General features: G+C 44.2%; 1 protein-coding gene across 1 annotated transcript in view; it reads right to left on the bottom strand.

Annotated features, from left to right (window-relative positions):
* KHDRBS2 (KH RNA binding domain containing, signal transduction associated 2) overlaps nt 1-1996 on the bottom strand; it is a gene marked incomplete at both ends in the record, with an annotated part of 379366 nt that extends 377370 nt beyond the window's left edge. The window contains one exon of the mRNA XM_084261753.1: nt 1906-1996. Coding sequence (XP_084117879.1) covers nt 1906-1996 — 91 coding nt within the window. The remainder of the gene's footprint in view (nt 1-1905) is intronic.
* Between the last annotated feature and the right edge of the window lie 19356 nt (nt 1997-21352).

The raw sequence follows: 21352 nt of genomic DNA, 5'->3' as shown, positions 1-21352 counted from the left end.
ACATCAATTCTTGTTTCCTTATGTAGTTATAACTCTTACCTAGAAGAAAGTGTTTTAACAGTCATCATATGTTAGAGTCTAAACCTAATCTCTAGAAAGCTTGACAGATGGTGTTTTGAAGGATAATGCCAGGTATCTGGTGTGAATCTGACATTAGCATTCCCTACAGACAACTCACCTTCATCTTTTAAAAATCCACTAAAATACACAGTCCTAGTTATTCTAAGAAGGAACCAGAAAATTAAGCTTTCGTTCAATCTCACGGTTGCCCAAAATGCCATTTCCGCACAGACTTTACGCCTGGAAACAGCTATTTTATTCTCTTTGTTATTATTATTTTAACTTTATTTGGTACGCTTTCGACTCTGTCCTTCATGCCTTTTCCTTCTTTCCCTGCACACACAGTCAGTCTCAGTAGATACCTCCCCCCTCTGGGAAAAGATCGAACTGCAAGGTGTAAAAAAACAATAAATACATCCCTCTAAGAAAGAGGGACTCTGTTTGCCACACGTCTATCAGAAGAACAACTGTAAGAAGGGGCACGGCTGCCTTTTCGGGCAGCTGTGACAGAAGCGTACTAAACGTGTCGGGCGCGCTGAACGTCCACGCTATCAAACAGGAGCGCTCTGAACAAAACCCAAACTCGGTACCTTCATTCACAATCAATAAAGCCTGTATGAAAGACAAGACAACGTAAAGACCGCTGACAGAGAGGGGACGCTTACTGCTAAGGCGGTAAGTCATTATTAGCTAGGACTTTCCCCAAGACCTAAGGGTACTCCGGGAATTATCCACCCCCTCTGAATGCCAGCCTATTTGGATCTGTGGTTCTCTCGAGGGCCTAACCGTGCGATTCTCTGCCTTGGTCTCATTTACGGGCTTGGCATGCTGTCTTGGTTCGTGCAGCACTCCTCACTACTTCCTTTCGACATCAGGTTCCGAGTTTAACGGGGATCTCTGAGAGGATTGCTATGTGCCTCAGAGACGAAACAGCAGCGCAAGGGGGAACTGCACTTCTGCGAAAAGTTGGGACACTGTACTGCAAGGCCTGCAGCAGGAATTGCACTGAGCAGTTAGTTATTAAAAGGGAGGCTAAATTACAAACTTTTCAAAGACTCTCCAGCCGCACTAGCCCAGCTCAAGCAGGGAAAAGCAAGAGCGAACCACGGGAAACAGCACAGCGTTAGGGGCTGCTTGCTCTGGCTCGCCACGCAAATCCAAGGGAAAAATCATCACACCCTAGATGAAACAGAGCCACGGAATTGATAAGCTATACCCGATCGATGCTTGGCACTGCGCACGGCTCCGCTGAAACAGTGCCACGTTAACGGCACGATCGCGTTACCGTACAAACCTTATTACTTCAGCACGGGAAGCGAGACGCAACGAGTTTAACGAGAAGCCAGCATCCGCCTCTGTGTAAATACAGCCGGGAAGCAGCGAAGCCCTTCCCGCAGCGCCTAACCCACCGCGGCAGCGGCGATGCGTCTCTACGGCAGAGCTGCGGGCAGCGCTTCCCACAGCGGGGAGCGCGGGCACCCGGCGGCCGCAGCCAGACGGGCTGGCTCCCCGGCCAGGAGCCCGGCGCGGGCTGCGGGGCGGGCTGCCGGGCGCACGAACCCCACGGGTGGCCGCTGCCCGGCCAAGTCCCTACGCGCCCGCTTCCCCCGCCAAGGCTGAGGGGAGAGGTGGGGTGGTGGGAGCGCGGCCGCGCCGCCGCCGCTCGACCCGGCCCCGACGCCCGCCCGGAGACCCGAGTTCCCTCGTCGGCGCCCCGCCGGGTCCGCCGAACGCCGCGCCGGAGGGCGGTCCCCGCCCCGCGGAGCGCCCCGGGCTAGGGGAGCGACGGAGCCGCGGCGCCCCGCGGCGGTCGATGGGCCGCGGCAGGCGGGAGCGGAGCCTTACCGTCGGCCAGCAGGCGCATCGCGTGAACAAAGGAGGGATCCAGGCTGTCCTTCTCTGCCATCAGCTCGGGCAGGTACTTCTCCTGCTCCATCTCCTCGGGGCCGCGGCGCCTGGGCACGCCGGGGCGGGCTGCGCGGCCGCCGGCTTCGCTCCGCGTCTCCGGTCGCCTCCTCGGCGCCCGCCCCCTTCGGCGCCCCGCGGCTCGCAGGTGCGCTGCGCTGCGCTGCGCCGCGCCACGACGCGCCGGCCGCCACTCCCGCGGCGGGGCGCTGCCCTCGGCGGCCGCGGCGCCGCCTCCGCCTTCCCCTCGCGCCGCGCGGGGGCGGGAGCTGGGGCGTGCGCGGGTCGGCGCGTGCCGCTGTCCGCCCGCCTCGCGCTGCCTCTCGCACCCCGCCCACCTCCCCCCCCCCCCTTTCCAGCCAGTGAGCCGCCCTCTCCCACCGGCGGCCTTAACTAGGGAGGCGGGGCGACGCGAGCCCCGCCCCCGCTTCTCCCATTGGTGGTTACGACCCGCCAGGCGGGGTCCCACGCGGTAGACTAGCCCCGCCATTGGCTGTCGGCAAGGGGGCGCACGAGGAGGAGAGAGGGGGAGTGAGGGTCTGTGACGTGTGTGTGTGTGTGTGTGTGTGTGAGAGATGTGCCTCTGTGTGTGTGTGTACGCGCGCATAACGTGTGTGCGTGCGCGGTTTGCGCGGGAGCGCGCCTGCGGTTCTGCGCGTGCAAGTGCGGGAGTGGGGCGTGCGCGAGCGGGCGCTGCCGGCTGCCGACGCGCGAGTCTCCGTAGTGGCGTCTGCCTACGGGGAGCGCACGTGGCTGTGTGCCCCGCGTGTGCGCACGTGTGTCCTCGTGCGCGCCCGCGCCCGCGAGCCGTGCCTGCGTTGCTCCGCCGGTGCGTGTCGCGGCCCGGCCGTGGCCAAGCGCGGGGAGGCCGCGCCGTTGTCACTCCGTGTCCGTGCGCGCCGGCGTCCCCGCGCTTCCCGCCCGCCCCCGGGCCGCTCGTCGCTGTCCGTGGTGCTGAAGCCTCGGGCGGGGCCGAGGTGCCGGCGTTACCCTGCTCTGCCCGGCACTGCCCGCTCCCCTCCCGCCACGGCGGCCCCGCGGAGCGCCTTCCCCACGCTCCGCCGCCTTCCCCGCGCTCCTCCTCCTCCCGCCGGCGCTCCGCGTGGCCCGCGGAGGTGCCCTGCTGACGGGCTGCCTGTGCTGGAGCTGCGAAGCGGCACCTCCCCGGAGCACGCGTGATCAGAGAGCATCTGCCACGGGCACGGCTGCCGGAGCGGTGCGCTGAGGGTGGTTGCCCGCGGCTGCTGCGCACAGCCGGAGGGCGCGCAGGAGCGGGCTGGCGGTCCGGAGGGGAAGGGGCGATCTCTGCCCCGCATTGCCGCGCTGCACCCCCGCGAGCAGACCCCGGCGGCTCCCACGTCACAGCCAGTACGCATTTAAAGTGTCTGCAGCTGGAGTAAATAACTTGGGTTTTAATTAGAATTTAGCTTTAAGTATACATTTACTATAGGTTGTGTTTACACAGGGCTTTCCCCCCAAACAGGCAATTTAGCGACGCGTACCGATTCCGAGAGTAAACAAAGCGTGCTTAACTCATCTTTACCAGTTAAAACTTCGTCTGCGGGACCTCAGGAGGAGTCAGCCTACCTGCACGCAGCACGGCGTGTCGTGCTCACTGCCTCTGCGAGGCTGCTGCTGAGTACGGGGCACGGAGACTACTAACTCAGTGTGTATTCCAATGAACTAGGTAGTTGGTGCAGTAATACACCGGGAAACTGCCTGCCACTGTTCACCTCTTTTTTTTTTTTGTTGTGATGCCTGGATTTTTTTTTATATTTTTATTTTTTTTTTCCAGAGGATGAAGGAACGAAGAAAGGCAAAAATCAAGACAAAAACTCTGTAAGGGCACCCTCAAGGCTTGGAAGACATCGTGCAGCCATTGCATAAAAACTGGATATGCAATGTTTTCAAAATCCTACAACACATGCAGGCGACCGGCATGCGACTTCCACTCAGCGTGCAGGTAATTGAAGGACTGTGTGTGTTTACAAGAGTATGTAGAGAACATCAGTGGCCAATCTGCTACTATTCTTTAGTAATTTGGGGGGTAGGGCGGTGGGGGATAAAATACCTGATAACTGACTTCCCTGCTGAGAAAGAGTAGGAGCAGGAAAACAGTGTAATTTCATCAAACCTGTGAAATGCTCAAGAAGCAGAGAGGAGCAAGAAGACCAATAACAGAACTGAAAGGTCTATTTGGACATCAGCTTTACTACGCACTGGGTGTGGGGATAAACGGAAGACATAAGTGCTCCTTTAAAAAAATAAACAAAAATAAGTATAGAAATAAGCCATTTTATTAATAATTTACCCCGATCCAATGTATCACATTAATAGTTCTTCTTTTCTGGTTAAGAGTATAGCAAGAAATGGCATACTGTTTGCCACATGGCTCAGGACTGTCTTGCTTGAGAGATCACCCCTGCCTTCAGATGAGGCTTCTGTGGCTCTGTTCATTAGAATAATTCAGGCTGGTGCCTCTCAGCTCGAAAATAAGGAAGCCTGACGAGCAATGTATTCTCCTGAAGCACCTTCAAGATGAATCTAAACCATCCTCACTCGGCAGCAATCCTGCTCTGGTTGCTTTCAAAACATACCATCTGGTCATGTATATGGAAAATGAGTTTTGGGGGCTTTCCATCTGGGGTGTTAGAAGAATAGTGTTCCTTTAGTCTGTTTAATTGTTACTTAACCTGCTTAGATTGTAGGAAGCTTTGATTTAAACACCTTCAAGTTTATTAAACAGTGGGAAGTGCTACATACATTGAACTCCTTATTTTCTGGCCACAGGAGTAGAGAGCAGGCTTGCTTGCACATCTTTTTACAGCATAGTAGACTGTAAGTTATTTTTTCAAAAGTTATAAAGTTAAATTGACTTTCAGTGATATTTAGGCTGAAAAGCCATTGAGATGCTTTTCTGAATTTTACCTTATACCTCATTAAAAAAATAAAAAAAGCATTAAAATCTGTCAGATGGGAAATATAGACCTCTAATGACATCAAGTATGACTTCATTGCTGGTTGGAGATCAATTTTTTTCATAGCTACTAAAAACCAAAGGCACATTTTACAACTTTTTAGTCTGAAGTGTCAAGCCAAATTAAAGTTTATCTCTACTATATTTCATTACTAAATGTGATATTGAAGTGGATCGCAGCATACCAGATTACAGCTAACCTGAAGGTAGAGCAGGTAACAATAATTATGTATTTTTTTGTCAGTTCCAACTAAATACACATGTATTATCATGCAGCACTGAAATCAAAAGGCAGTTAGAAGCAAACAATCACAGGAAAATCGCCAAACGTTCCAAATATTTATTTAAAAAAGATGAAGTCTTTTGAGAATATACGGAAGAATGAATGGTCAGTGTGAGCACAGTGACAATGAATTACCTTTCTGACACATCATATTGAAGTCAATATAATAATAATTCAAATCTGTACAGTTATCTATGTGTGTGTGAGTACACCCAGGACCTCATACACCAAAGATCAGATTTGTCAAGATCTTTCAATTTCAGAAATTCTATTTGCTTTCAAAGTTCATCTTGGTTTCACTTGCTTTAGCTATGGGTAAGGGGTTGTCTGATTCCTGAAATGATAATAGTTCAGGATAAAAAAGAAACCTAGGCAGTTTCTCCTATCGTCTATGTTACCATAGCCTTCCCTTAATGTGGAGCTGTAATTGGTAATATAAGGAATATCTGATATAAAGAATATCTGATATCTGGTATTGGTGATATAAGGATCTCTGCACCTTGACCTCTGGATACTAGTCCTTGGACCATGTGGCTTCCCTGTTTGATAATGGGGCACCCGAACACACACAAGCTGTCGATGTAAAGCTTCTTTCCACCAAACAATGCTGGGATGAAGCACTGGGCTTTGGTCCAGCTGGAACTCGCTGTGTCTTCTCCTCATAGGAGCCACCCCTGCAGCCCCTGCACTGCTGAAAGCTTGCCACATAATCCAGAAGGGAAATGTGCATCCCCAAGTACACAAGCCACTGTAGATCAACTTCAGATTACCCCAGGCACAGCTGACTATGTCTGTGGCAAATCCCTGATTTCAGTAGAGTTTTGATCTCTTTCTTAAATAAAGTCTTTATAAAATCATAGAACCAGAGAATGGTTAAGGCTGGAAAGGACCTTGAAAATTATCTAGTTCCAGCCCTCCTACCATGGGCAGGGACACCTCTCGCTAGACCAGGGTGTTCAAGGTCCCATCCAGCCTGTCCTCGAACACTTCCAGGGAGCAGTCATCCACCACTTCCCTGGGCAACCTATTCCAGTGCCTCACCACCCTCATAGTGAATAACTTAGTAAAATCCAATCTAAATCTACCCCCTTCTAACTTAAAACCATTCCCCCCTCCCTATCACTACATGCCCTTCTAACAGTCCCTTCCCAGCTTTCTTGGTAGGCCCCCTTCACATACCAGAAGGCCGCTATAAGATCTCCCTGGAACCTTCTCTAGGCTGAACAACTCTAAGCTTGTCTCCATGGGAGAGGTGCTCCAACCCTGTAAGTATCTTCGTGGCCCTTCTCTGGACCCGTTCCAACAGTACCATGTCCTTATGTTGGACACTCCAGAACTGGACACAGTACTTCAGGTGGGGTTTCGCAAGAGCAGAGTAGAGGGGGAGAATCACCTCCCTTGTCCACAAGTACACCCAAGTCCTTCTCTGCAGGACTGCTCTCTATAACATATTCTCCCAGCCTGTGTTGGTAACAAGGATTGCCCTGACGCCGCAGGTGCAGGACCTTGCATTTGTTCTTGTTGAACCTCATGAGGTTCACATGGGCCCACTTCTACATCTTGGAGAAGATCAAGGACATCCCATCCTTCTGTTGTGACAACTGCAGCACGTAGCTTGGTGTCATCTGAAAACTTGCTGAGGGTGCACTCAACATCACCATCAATGTCATTGATGAAAATATTAAACAGAACCGGTCCCAGAAGGGACCTCTGGGGGACACCACTTGTCAGAGATCTCCATCTGGATGTCAAGCTATTGATGACTACTCTGGATGCGACCATCCAACCAATTCCTTATCTACCAAACAGTCCACTCATCAAATTCTTACTTCTCCAGTTTATAAAGAAGGATGTTGTGGGGGACTGTGTCAAAGGCTTTACAGAAGTCAAATAGATTTCATCCATTGCTTTTCCTGTGTCCACCGATGCAGTCACCCCACCATAGAAAGCCACAAGGTTAGTCAGGCATGATTTACCCTTGGTGAAGCCATGCTGACTATCTTGAATCACCTCCCTGTCTTCCATGCACTTTAGCATAGGTTCTAGGAGGATCAGTTCCATGATCTTCCCAGGCACAGAGGTGAAGCTCACAGGTTAGTAGTTCCCCGTGTTGTCCTTTTTACCCTTTTTAAGAATGGGTCCAACATTGCCCTTCTTCCAGTCACTAAGGACTTCCTCTGACCACCATGACTTTTCATATATGATAGAGAACAGCTTGGGAACCACACCGGCCAATCCCCTCAGGACTCTGGTATGCATCTCATCTGGTCCCACAGACTTACATATGTTCAGGTTCCTCAGATGGTCACGAACCTGATCTTCCCCTATAGTGTGATGGGCTTTACCCCCTTGTGCCCCATCTTGCTGTCCAAATCATATAAATAATTTAAAATATATAAAAGTCATATCAAATCATATAAATAGTTTGAGTTTAAAAAAAATTATTAGTATTTACTTCCTTCAGATACATATATATATATTTATAATTTCATATGCTTGGTGAGTCTAGGACTCCAGAAGAGTTCAGTGGGAGTTCCAGTTATTGCTGGTTTATGCTATAACTCGTTTTACAATACCCACATTACAAGTTCTAAGTTCATCAAAACACACATCAAATAAAATTATGTGTGTTACAGACTTATTTGGTATGTAGCATTCTTGAGACGTTGTAAAGAAGAAATTACTGAAAAGGTGACCCAGGGTAAATGCCATGGAAGGAAACATAACCTCTAATAAACTATAAAACAGCTGCTGGAGGCAGAGAAAATGCTTAAATAGAAATGAATCAGCAAAGAATAAAATGCAGTCTAGAATGTCTGATCTTTCTTCCCTGTGATGGTACCAAAACTGACAAAGAAGTTGTGAGCCTGTGACAGAACTATAGCTTTCTCCTCTCCACACATAGGTAAACACTACATCTTAAATTTTGCTTGTCTGTGTTTGAAGTTCTGTCTTTGCTGTTCCTTCTGACCTTTATATTACAGCTTATCCATTGTAGGTAGCTCAAACCCTTCCACAGAAATCTTCCCCATGATCATAGCCCAGTCTGCACTTCGCCTGTTTCCTCTAACCTCGGTGCAATCAATAAGTAATAGATGTCTGAAATTCCCTTTCATCCTTGCCTCCGAGATTTAGAGCTGTTCATACAAAACCTCCAATTACATTTCTTTCTAATTTCCCTTACACATGATGTAAAATTATTCCTTTTGTACCCTTTTACTTCCTCCCTTTCTGCTTATTTTTTCTGCCACCCTTTCCCAGTATGCAAATCTCCCCTTAATACGAATTTCTCCCTTGAAGGATGGCAACAACAATAATAAAAAACTGACAGACAAACTGATGTACAAAGAAGGTGATATGTGATTTAGAATAATTGAGTTACAGTTTCCAGACTCCTAGGATTCTTCCTTGAGCTAATCCTTCATTTTATAGCTCAGTGGCAATCATTCAGCACCAGCACAGCAAGTTTCTGAAGTTGGCAGTCTCACCTAGCTTTAGGCACATAAAAATCAGATGTCTAAGCCCAGTCCGGTCACCACAGACATCTTTTTCAGTCAGCAGGTTGAAACAGTCTCTTGCAGCAGTTTATTCATCTGACCTGCAGGTAACTGTCGTTGGTTGAGATGACTCATCCCATGCAAAATCTGATTTCTCTCCACTGGATGTGAAGTCAGTAACTAGATTAGATGTAAACATCAAGCCTGTACATAACAACATTAGTGCAAATGAATTCCAACAGCTTTCAGTAGTGTATGACAATAAAGAGACCGGAGGAGTTTGTCATTATATAATAGACGATGGAACAGAAAAATAAGTCTTCTAAAAAGTGCATGTGATTTGCATGACAAAATATATTCTACTTCCAACACATGGAGCGAGAAAGGCAGGTCATGTTCAAAATGAAATTATTGGCTTTATTTGAGAAGAAAATATGAGAGATGCATATTTGTATATAGTTTATCTAAGACAAATAAATATACAAATACTTGAAGGAAGTACTATACCCAAGCCAGAATAGAATTGTTTATAGGATGCAAAGGATATACACCAGAAATAAGGAGATTGCACTGCATATAGGAAAACCCCACTTATCAGAAGTAGAAAGCAAAGAAAGGGAAGCTTGTGGGTATGGACTCGAAAGCTGGTAATGCAATACAATTGTGATGTGTGAGGGTGGTGAGGCACTGGAACAGGCTGCCCAGAGAAGCTGTGGCTGCCCCCCTCCCTGGCAGTGTTCAAGGCCAGGCTGGATGGGGCTTTGGGCAGCCTGGTCTAGTGAGAGGTGTCCCTGTCCATGGCAGGGTGGCTGGAATTAGATGGGTTTTGAGATCCCCTCCAGCCCTAACTATTCTATGATTCTATAATTGTACGACACTGTAATTTTGTGATCTGTTCTGGCTTTGGGTTTTGTGTGGTTTGGCTGGGGTTTTTTTTGTTTGTTTCCTGTTTTTTTTTTCCCCCCTCATGCATTTGTAGCTTTTTATCCAGTTTGTTTGGTTTAAGTTTTGTTCATTTATCTGTGATTGATTAATCAGCAACTTGATTTTGTTAACTTTGCTTCCTTAAGAAAGATACAATGGAGACAACTGTCTGAGCTCAATTAGTTTATTGATCAGGTACACAAAGCCCATAGCCGGGCAACAAGATAAAATTATACTTTATTAATCCATTCGTCTATCACCATGTCGCAACAACTGAAATGGAGCAAATTCAGTATATGAATTAACATACGCCTATTTATGCATTTACAGTACAAACCTCTACAGAATCTATCCAGTTCCCACTGAAATATGGAAAGCATAGAAGTACAAAAAGAAATCCCCCACAAATCACCTGTGGATGGTATCCATCTGGGAATCTTAAAACATAATATATAAACTACAAGACATACAATCATCAACAGGCTAGAACAAAAAAAGAAAATTCTTTACTAAACACATTTCAAGATACATGACAATATTAAAAGGTCAGAAAGAGTTCAACTAACTCTCTAAACCATAGTCAAACATTATGGAATTTTTGTTCAGAATTGAGCCTGACGTGAGGAAGGATTTGACATTATAGAGCACAGAAAATACCTTCTTTTGACAATCTATATTCTAGTTCACCAGATGTCTGTGAAGTGATCTCACTTATAGAGATTTGCCTGTTTTTTAAAAAAAAACATCATGGAATCAATTCTACATGTATCTTACCATCCTACTGGAACATAGAGCAAACATTTTCTGGAAAAGTCACCTGAAAGATTTGAAGACTCTTAGTAATATTCAAATGAAGGTGTGTGGAACACATAAAATTATTTTTAAATTGAATTAGCATTTTATTAACTGTAAATCATGGAAAGATGTTATACATTATTTCACAATTTAATATATAAAAACTGAGCATATATGAATGCATTTTTTTTAGGGGGTAATGGGAGACATAGACATTTCCAGGTCATTAGAATAAAAAACTATACTAGCTTTGTGAACCAGTTTTCCTTAGAGAATATTTCCTTTAGGAAAACACTTCTAAAATCCCAATTTCTCTTTTTTGGGAAGAGCACTTTGACTTTTAACATACCCTCAGTCCACACTGAGTGTTCTCACCCATGGTATTTAGAAAAATCGGTAGGTACCCAAATTTTAAAACCTTCAGATCATGAGTAGTTCCAAAACTTGCCGTGTTTTCCCCTTCTCCTTGCTTCTTAACATTAGCAAAGCCATATAATGCTTGCAGCAGTTTCTTTTTGGAGAAGTCGTCAGTATTTAGCTGTGCTCATAATAGGCCTTTTAGAGATGTGCATAATAAATGGAGAAGGTCAGAAACTTAAAAGAGAGGAAATTTAAAAAGCAGGCAAACATTTAGCAAGTTTGTGGAAAAATGTTTCCATTGTCTGACTAGCCCCAATTATAAAGTAATAAGAATGAAAATGTTAAAAGCTCAGCAAATGTTGTTAAATCTGCTCATAATGATGGAGTTTATTTGCCATTTGTGCCAGAGCAAATGGATTTGCTTTATTTCAGGAGCACTGCTGTATTAGCCTCAACTATTGCAAAGCTCAGTTCACCAATGAAGCAAATGGATGATGAGTCATTCTTTTTCTGAAAAGAGCATTAAGTGCAGTCTCATCTTGCTATTATTTAATTTTCCAAATAAGTCATTCCAAAGCTCTATGAACTCTGCGATTATATGAATTTTTTTGTGGAGAGGATGAAATTTAAGGACACATCATACCAGCCTTACCTATGTTTAAGCACTGTCTCAGTTCAGTCAGTATCATATCTTTGATCTTAATTTTATAGGACTTTGATTTATTATTTTAAACTTAGACACCTCAGTGGCAATTCAAACTTACGTATTTACAAAACATTTTTAATAATTATTGTGCATTTCTATAAATTTAGTGCACTGTATAGAAATAGGAAATCGACAGCTATTAAATAGAAAACTTCTGAGAAATCTATAATGCAGTATTTCCTAAACTGTGTGTCAGTTACCTAAGAGGTCCTAAAATAGAATTACATACAATTTTTTAGGATTCTTAAAATACAAAGCCTGGAGAATTTGAAGAGATTTATTTTCAAATAATTTTTAATTAATTAAGCAAAACTAGTTTGGTTTTATATTTGCAATTTACTTTTTTACCCTCACATACTATTTTCAACATAACTTGTTGATGATAATACCATAAAACACTCATATTTTGAATACAGAATGGATATCTATCGAGCACCTTGGAATCATTTATCAGAACAGGCTGCCCATACCATAAAAGACCTGTGCAAGCAAAAGTGACTATAGTATTTACAATGCATATTGAATCCTTTATTGTTTCCCAAAAATATTTTTATTAAGTCCACTAAAAAGAGAAAAATAATCATGGATGCAGGTTTGGGTTTTTTTTTTTTTTTTTTTTTTTTGGAGAGGGAGGGCGTTGGCTTCTGTGATGGTTTGACGCAGATTTGAAGCCAAATGCCCACCGAAGTCGCTCTATCACTCCCCATTTCAGCTGGACAGGGGAGAAAATATACATTGAGAGGCTCATGAGTCGAGATAAGGACAAGGAGAGATTATTCTGCAATTAGTGTCACAGGTAAAACAGACTCAACACAGAAGAAAGGAAAGAAAGCTCTCTAATTTATTACACTACACTGCACACCCAATGAAAACAGAGTCAGATAATGAGAAGCGCGACCAAATCTTAAAGTACTTCCTCCCACCCCTCCCTTCTTAGCAGTCATAACTTTAGTCATGATCTTGCTCCCTTCTTTCCCGCCCCCGCACTGTGGCACAGGGAGGGGCGGGGAATGGTGGAATGGGAGTTTTAGTCAGTTCCTCATGAGTTGTTTTCCTTCTTAGCTGGGGATGTGGGGCATTCCTCACACCCTTCCCCTGCTCCAGCATGGGGTCCCAAGCCACAAGAGACAGTCCTCCACAAACCTTTCCAATATGAGTCCTTTCCCACTGGGCTTCAGCTCTTCACTAGCTGCCCCAGCGTGGGTCACTTCCATGACCTTCAGGCCCAGACTGCTCCAGCCTGGTCCCCCACAGAGTCACATGTCCCCCCAGCAAACCTGCTCTGGTGTGGGTCTGTCTCTCCACAGGCTGCAGGTTTCACTGCCAGGAGCTTGCTCCAATGTAGGCTTCCCACAGGGTCACAGTGTCCTTCAGGTTTCACCATCCGCCCCAGAGTGGGGTCCTCCATGGGCTGTAGATGGGATCCCTGCTCCCCACCATTATCCATGGGCTCCAGGGGGACAGCCTCCTTCACCGTGGTCTTCTCCATGGGCTGTGGGGGAATCTCCCTCTCTCTCTCTCTCTCCGGCACCCGGAGCACCGTATCCCCCCGTCCCCTGCTTCTTCTTCCCTGGCCTTGCGTCTGTCTGCACAGTCTCACATCTTCTCACTCCCTTCTCTGGTGGCAAAATGCATCTGCCTGCATTTTTTTCTTCTCCTAAATGCGATTCCCAGAGGTGCCGTGACCTTTGCCGATTGGCTTGGCCTTGGTCAGCAGCAACTCCTGCCTTGGACTGACTGGTGTTTGCTCTGTCAGGCCTACAGAGAGCTTCTGGCTGCTTCTTGGAGAAGAAATCCTGCAGTCCCCCTTCTCCACCAGAACGAACCCAGCCATGCAAAACTATGACAGCTTCTTTTTTTTTCTTTCATGTTTTTCTTTCTTTTGTCTTTTTTTTTTTTTTTTGACTTCTTTTCCTAAATAACCAGAGGTTTTAATGTGAGTATTGCAATTGACAATGGGCTTTGAATCAAGCACAAGGACAATGCAGCGGATGTAGTCCAACCTGCTGGAACTGCTGTCATGCTGCCCACAGCAGCACTGCCTCCCACTGACTCTGGGGGAAGGTCTAGTTTTCTGTTGGTCTTTAGAATTGAAGGAGGTGGAGCATTTCTCTGCCATAGAAAATGAAGTAGAATTATTTGGGTTTTTTCTTAAGGCAGACTTCTTTAGAGGCTTCCTTTTGGTAGTTTAAACCTTTCTCACAGTAAAATGTTGATGCATCAGACTATGTCAGACTGGTCTTTTGATTTATTTCTTTTTCCAAGTAATTCAGAACAATTTCTATTCCATCCATCCTCTTTTCTGCTATATACCATGCAAATTATATATCAGAAAATTAAACATCTTGATTAGTGATCTTTAAAAATAATTCCATATCTCTTCACAGAATTATGAAGTGCTACTTTTCTTGCATTTTTTAAAAAATATAAACGAAATAACTGGACTTCTCATGTTTAAGCTTTGCACTGCTGTTTGACTTCTGCCTAGCACCTGTCTTATGCTGAACCAAACTGTTTTTCTTCCTCTTGTACAAATCTATATTCAGAGAAATCTGTAAAGAGCATGTGTGTAGCTGACAGAAAGAGTCTGCTGAATGCTGAAGGCATAATGGAAATATATCTTCACATCTACTTTTTCAGTTCATTTCTGCTTATATATTTTTCTCCTATAAACAGCAGTTTTTACATTTAATTACAAGAAAATATAAATATAGAGGTATAAGAAAGGGAGAGGAAGGAAGTTTCTTAATGAACTCAGTGCTTAAGTAGTTACAGAAGCATAAACTTCAAGTTGCACTAGATAATGTATTGGCAGTTACTCTTTGTGAGACAGTAGATGTCTTACCAAATGAGGCAATTGTTTTCTGTAAGACCCAGAGAACTTAATCTGTCTTGGTTGATACTATAGTTTTCCGGAGTCTCTAAACTATCTGACAGAAAAATAATTAATCCACTTTCTTCTATACGGAGGTTATGTGTTTCTGCTGAATGCAGATGTGGATATGGTGCCTTAAAAGCATAGTATCTGATCACATTCAGCTAGAAACAGCTACCCATTTAGCAGAAAAACTTCAAGTATTTCCAGAAAGTAGGAATATTGGAAGAAAATGTGTACGTTTTGCCTGCCACACTTATTTCAGGTGTATCTATTTCGTCATCTGAGCATAGAGAGATGTGCTGTCTTAAATATGGTGTATTTCCTACAGATATTTCTTGTTATTGGAAGTAGGCAACTCAAAGAAAGAAGAGATGCTCACTATAGAATTTCTGCATCAGCTTGCTTACCGTTGCTTCCTGTTCCCTCAAGGAACATGGCTTTGGACATACGAATCAGATGGCTGCAAAATCCTTTGATAGTAATGGGATAAGTTATCTGCATTTCTTATTTAGGACTGCAGGCTACGTTCTGATGAGAAACTATGTCTTATTTAGGACTACAGGCTATGTGCTGATTAGAAACAATGTTATAATTTTATAAATAAGATATTAAATACTTAAGGAAGAGGTCTCCAATTGTTTACTTCCTCCCACCCACCCCCAAGTTATGTTTACTACAAAACCAGAAAGAGATGACACTTCCTCCTTACTCACAAAACAATTCTGTGCTATAATCATATAATTGCTAAGTATTATGGTTCAGCCCATCAGGCAGCTAAAACACAGCCTTTTACTCACTGCCCAAACCCGCCTTACATGGGGTAGGGAAGGTAATCAGGCAAGAAAAGTAAAACTCATGGGTTGAGATAAACATAGCTTAATATGACAGAAAACATAGCTTAATATGACAGAAAAGGAAGTTGTTAATGATGATAATAATAATATAATATAGAGAAGAAGTGATGCACAGCCCAATTGCTCACCACCAATGCCCAGCTACTTCCCATCTATGGTCTAAACCTCCGGCCAACTTCCCATGAGTTATATATTGAGCATGATGTCCTATGGTATGGAATATCTCTTTGGCCAGTTTGGATCAGCTGTCCTGGCTGTGTCCTTGCCCAGCTGCTTGTGCACCCTCAGCCTCCTCGCCAGTGGGGCAGTATAAGAAGCTGGAAAGTCCTTTACTTAGTGTAAACATTGCCTAGCAACAAGCAAAATACCAGTGTGTTACCAACATTATTCTCCTACAATTGAAAACACAGCACTATACTCACTACTAAGAAGAAAATTAACTCTATACCAGCTGAAACCAGGACATAATGAAATTTCTCAGTTGGAAAACAGTGAATTTTTTTCAAGCCTTCTTAACCTTATCAAATTCCCTGTTTCCATAAATTGATTTTATCTTGTTGCCTTCTGACCTTTCACAAGGAATTTATTTTAGTTTGACACAAAGGGAAAGGATAAGTAGCGAATGTAACTATCAGTTACCCAATGCTGACTTCATCTGTTCGTCAAAGCTTTTTGCAGTTTTTCCACATTTCCAGGAGGTCTTTTCAGTAAGAAATTCAGGTTGTTGGGCAAAGTTGGTGGTTTACATCAGTAACTTATTTGACATAAGTTGTACTGTTATCAGACTCATTTTGAAAAAGCCACATCACTGCATTTAAATTAAGGAAGAGAATTAGGGAGGTCAACACTGGTGTTAGAAGAACTCATGTTCTGCTAACTACAGCTCCATTTGAACCCTTCATATGTACCAGTGTTCTCCTAGTCTGTGCTTGCACATGCAAAAAGCTGCTCAGGGGCTGGAAATTCAGCTTTGGGAGAAGGAATAAGCAATTTCAGACTGAGAGGAGCAGGAAATAGACATTACCCAAAGTATCTATATGTATACTAGAGGGGAAAGGACAATAAATAAGAGCCCAGCAAACAATAGGTGTCATCCTGTCCTGGTTTTGGTCAGGATGGAGTTAATTTCATTTGTAACAGCAGATGAATGCTGTGTTTGAGAGTAAAATGGGAGCAGTGCTGATAACACCCTGATGTTTCTAGTTGCTGTCAGACAGTCAAGGACTTTCTCAGCTCTTCATGAGAAAGGAGGGGCGAAGCCAGGACAGGTGACCAAACTGACCAAAGAGAGTATTCCACGCCAGTTACGTCCTGCCCAGGATATCGGGGGCTGACGGGAGGAAGGCCTGGGGCGGCTCCGGGATGCGCGGTTCTTGGGGGACGGTCGGGTTCTGGGACGGCTCTGGGTGGCACGGCCTGAGTTGTGTGGTTTGGTGAGAGACTGCATTGTGTATCAACAGCTTCATATATTTTGCTTTGAAGTCCTGTTAGTATTGTTACATTGTATCTTTCTGTTGTCTTAGTAAACTATCCTTATCCCAACCCACGGGCCTCTTAATTTCTTGATCTTGGGGTTATTTGCCCCTTCCTCTTCCTTTTCCCTTCCCTTACTTCTTCCCCCCCACCCCCTTCCCTTTAACCTGCTCTTTTCCTTTAAGGAGCAGGCAGCTGCGTGGATCTTGGCCCTCAGCCGGGTGAAACCACGACACATCCTGGTTTTGTAGACCTTCTTTTGAATTCTGGACAGGTTTTTTCTTTCCCTACAGTTCTATACTTTGCTTTAGGCTTAAGATGAAATTGGTTTAATTTAAGTGAATTACTATATGAAGTTGATGCCAGTCTAAAAAGGAATTCGATAACTGTATGTATGCCAAGATAATTTATTGCAACATGAGATAAACCCTATTCAATTAAAAATAAAAAAGGAATTATCTGGTACCTCATGAGTCAAAACAGATAAAAGAAGGTTTGTAGTTAAAAAGATGCAATAAAAAAAAAAAAGACCAGTGGTATAGGTCATCAAATTGCACTCCTCAGAAACTAAGGTAATCCCTTCTTCACAGATATTCTATAGGCATTCAAGTCTAGGCTGTGTACAAAATATTTCAATTATACCTATATTGCTGTCTTGGTTTAGCTCTACCTTGCACTTTGGGTTGGTTTTTTTTCCAATAGGTCATCTAGAAACATTGCATATGCTACCAACATACAACGTTTCTCATGTTCCTTGTACGCTTGAAGCCATCATTGATAGATATTCAGTGACTTTGAGGCCTAGCAAAGACTGCTCTGGGTATGTCCTTCTAAATAATTTTTTCTTAATTCATCCACTGGGTGCCTCAGGCCCAAATTACTCATATGGTATTTACTACATTTATATTCAAATAGTTTTGTAAGACCTTTGCATCTGCCAACGCTTGCGGTAGCAGTGAGAGTTATTCCTTGTCAGACATGCTGCTATTTGAGAGAGGGTAACTAGGTATATATGTGCTATTAGTGATGTCAACCTAATCTGAGACACAGGTTCTCTGAAAGCAGGCTGTAGTTCCAAGAATGCTCCTAATATAAGTGCCCATGTAGAAAAAGGCATGCTGCAAACCTACCGCCACAGAAAGCTGATGTTGACTGTACAGCCAACGCCACAGTTCAGTTGAGAATGACCCATTTCTACACAAGCACAGCTTCTTTGAACTGAAGATTTTCATCCCACATAGCTGGGGCTAGCCCCTTGCACAGCTCTGTGACAGTCTATTTCCTCATTGAAATTCCGCAGTCATGGTTGATCACACATTCAAGATGATAAGAGTCTACCCCGCAGAGTGGAACTGCTTCACTCAGAAGTGTTATTGTTAGATCCTGTCAGAGAGCTAGCATTAACATGTCCTAAGATCCTTGCCAAGGCAAAAGCAAGCTTTTTCTGAAGATTATTATGTTGGTGGAGGTGAATTAAAGCCTAGGAGAAAACCTACTTCAGTCACTAAAACATGATTAAGGAGATTAGCTTATAAGTAAAAGTAATTTTTTGATTTAAGCTGTAGGTAGTGAGACGTTTTAAAGTGCCTGAACTCTAAACCAAGGCAGTAGCTAAACTGTCTGCAAGGGATACTGCCAAAACATCAATTCTAAGAGAGATGTCTCAAACATCTGTTAAGAACAAAACAGGTTTTAAGTCTATGAGGACTCGGAGAGAAGCAAAGGCTGCACTGAATTTCTCATGAAAAAAATTAACCGTACTGATGGCTAAAAGGACACATCTTTGAAACCACCAAAATTTGCTTCCCAAATTTGGTTAACTCTGGCCTGACCAGAACCAGGACACTAAAATACAGAACTTTGCTGTGTTAAGAGCCCTTCAGGATGCTTTCTACCTACATTTCCATCACGCCTACATCCCTTCTTTTCCTGAGTCTGGAAACGGTCATTCAGTAGGTGTGCACCTTGGTTTGGTTTGGTTTGGTTTGGGGCTGATACAGATACAGTATGCACTGGGGGCAGATGACTCGAATCAGGCACTGTGAAGCGTTCACATGTGCCATAATCTATTTGTGGTGTAGACATTAAGGTAAGAGTGAGAAAAATTACGTATTTCTGGTTGTTTATTATGTAAACCACTATAATTTTCTCATGTTAATGTGGCAGGAAGACTGGATTGATTTTCACATTCTAAACTAGCCACCTCAGAGCCCTGATTCTCTACTTCATGGAAAATGCCCTCAGGGCATTGGAAAATTTAATAGTAAACTTTAGTAATAAAGTGAAAGTTCACCAGATTAGTTTGAGCAGTATCACATGATCCAACTCATTATAAAATGTATTCCTTTGATTAGACTTGTCTGAAATAGCAAAAAAAGTCCCCAAAATGAATAACCTTACTAAATCAATTTACACTATACAACAAATTAAGAAGATTACTGCAGTGTCTCACAAGTGTCTACAAAACTAAGTAAAAATTAATGATAAGCAAAAACATGCTCCCTTTGTGGTTTATTTTCACCCAGCTGTATCCATGTAGGAAAGGGCTATCAAACAAAACACTAATTAGTAGTCAGTTCAAGACAGTTTCAGAAAGTAATCCCTTTACTTACAGTGGCTCTTTGATTCTGTCACAATTTCAGGAAAGTGCCTGGAACTGCACAAACCATGTTTCTGCTTAGGGGCAGGAGACATCCATGAAGTATGCAGGGTTCCTATGCAATATGTGAAGGATAAAACAGCTGAGAAGGGCATCCATGAGCTCTGGGTAAGAGCTGACTGCAAGGATATGTCTTACCTCTTGTCTCCTTAGGTCTTTGGCAATCAGTTCCTGTGCTGCAGGTAAGCCTCACCAAAATCTTAAATCCAGTTTTCCTTGAACAGCATCCCCTTCCCATGGAGTGCCAGTTGTGGTGACAGCACTGCTTATTCACTTCCACATTACTCCACGATGTTAAATATGGGATCCACCTCCTTTTCATTGTATGTACCCTGATTTCTAGGATAATCATCCAAACACTAGTCCAGGCTTGCAAACACCAAGTCTATCTTATTGTCTTCATTGTCTTCCATGGTAAGTTTTCATTAGAATCCCTTCTGCTGAATTTGTTTCATTGTTTGGAGCAATTACATAGCTACCAGCCAAAAAGAGAGTGTGTGTGTGTCACTGTAGCCTCATGATTAGGGTACTTTACAGAGAAATGTCATGGTTTGGCCCCAGCCAGCAACTAAGTACCATGCAGCCACTCGCTCACCCCCCCAGAGGATTATTATATAAGCAAAATTTTATATATACACACCAAGTGATGAATAGTACGATTTCTTGTAACCCAGAGTCTATGCCATGTAAGACCCCAGCTGCCCAGCCTCTTAGCCCGCACTCTCAACCAAAGCAAAACAAGGAATTCACTTCCCATGGGCAAGCAGGTGTTCAGCCATCTCCAGGAAAGCAAGGTTCCAGCACCTCTAACAGTTACTTGGGAAGACAAATGGCATCACTCTGTAATCCATACTGTGCAAGAGCCCTGTCATGATCCACAACTATATAGACCAATTTGGCAGAGGTTAAACGCCCTTGCATTCCAAACAACCTTGGATTTCTCTGGGTGGTTGGGGGCTGCTAGGCTTAACTCCCAAGTGAGGATTAAGTAGGTGTTTTATTGTGACCAGGTCTTCATGTTTCTCAGGAACAGAATTAAGACTCAAAACAGAGTCAAGTGTCAAGTCACTTTATTTGGCCCACAACAAGTGCCCAAGATATGGGGGGAAGAAAGAGAAAAAGAATGGAAGAGAGATAACAGGGAGGGGGAGAGAAAGAGAGAGATTACAATAGCTACCACCACAGACCTGCAGTTTCCCATCAGTCCAATGTCTTCAGGTCCGGTGGGGGAACATTCCTCCCTGTCTTCATAGGTCTTTCCTTTTTACAGCATTGTCTCATTGCATAGTCAGTAAGTCCTTGGCATAGTCACACCTTCCACCTGGTGGTGGGACACATGCCCATTGGCATCTCCAGAGAGTCTGAGCCCCTTCAAGAGAGTCCAAACCCCCAACACTTCGTCCTTCAGCTGACTCGGGGCATACGCACATAGCAGAGGACTTGGGCTACTTTCCTTAAGATATCTATTCCTGACAGGTGGAATTCGTGGAATTCACTTTGTGGCATAGTGTTGAGGTTCAGCAGCTGTTAGGGTGATTGAGAAAGAAGTACCGTGATTGAAAGGAAGTGGGGTACGGTTCTGTCTGCAATTAAGGTGTATCTCTAGTCCCTTAGGACCTCTGTCTGCCACTCAAGGCCCCAGGTTGCTGCTGTGCAAGATCTTTGGATCCCCACCTGTCACCCAGCCTCTTAGCCCCCCACCAGCTATATATAGAATATAATGTCATATGGTATGGGATATCCCTTTGATCAGTTTGGGTCACCTGGCCTAGCTGTGTCCCCAGTTTCTTGAGTGCTTCCCACTTTCTCATGTGCAGGGTAGTGTGAGAAGCTGAAAAGTCTTTGGCTGCTTGGCAACAACTAAAACTATCAGTGTGTTATCAACATTGTTTTCATCCTAAATCCCAAACACAGCACTACACCAGGAGCTAGAAGGAAAATTAATTCCATCCTAGCTGAAACCAGGACAAGAAGACAATGC

This window comes from Gallinula chloropus (assembly GCF_964237585.1).
Source record: "Gallinula chloropus genome assembly, chromosome: 3".
NCBI lineage: Eukaryota > Metazoa > Chordata > Aves > Gruiformes > Rallidae > Gallinula > Gallinula chloropus.
This window is presented reverse-complemented; position numbering and strand designations above follow the sequence as displayed.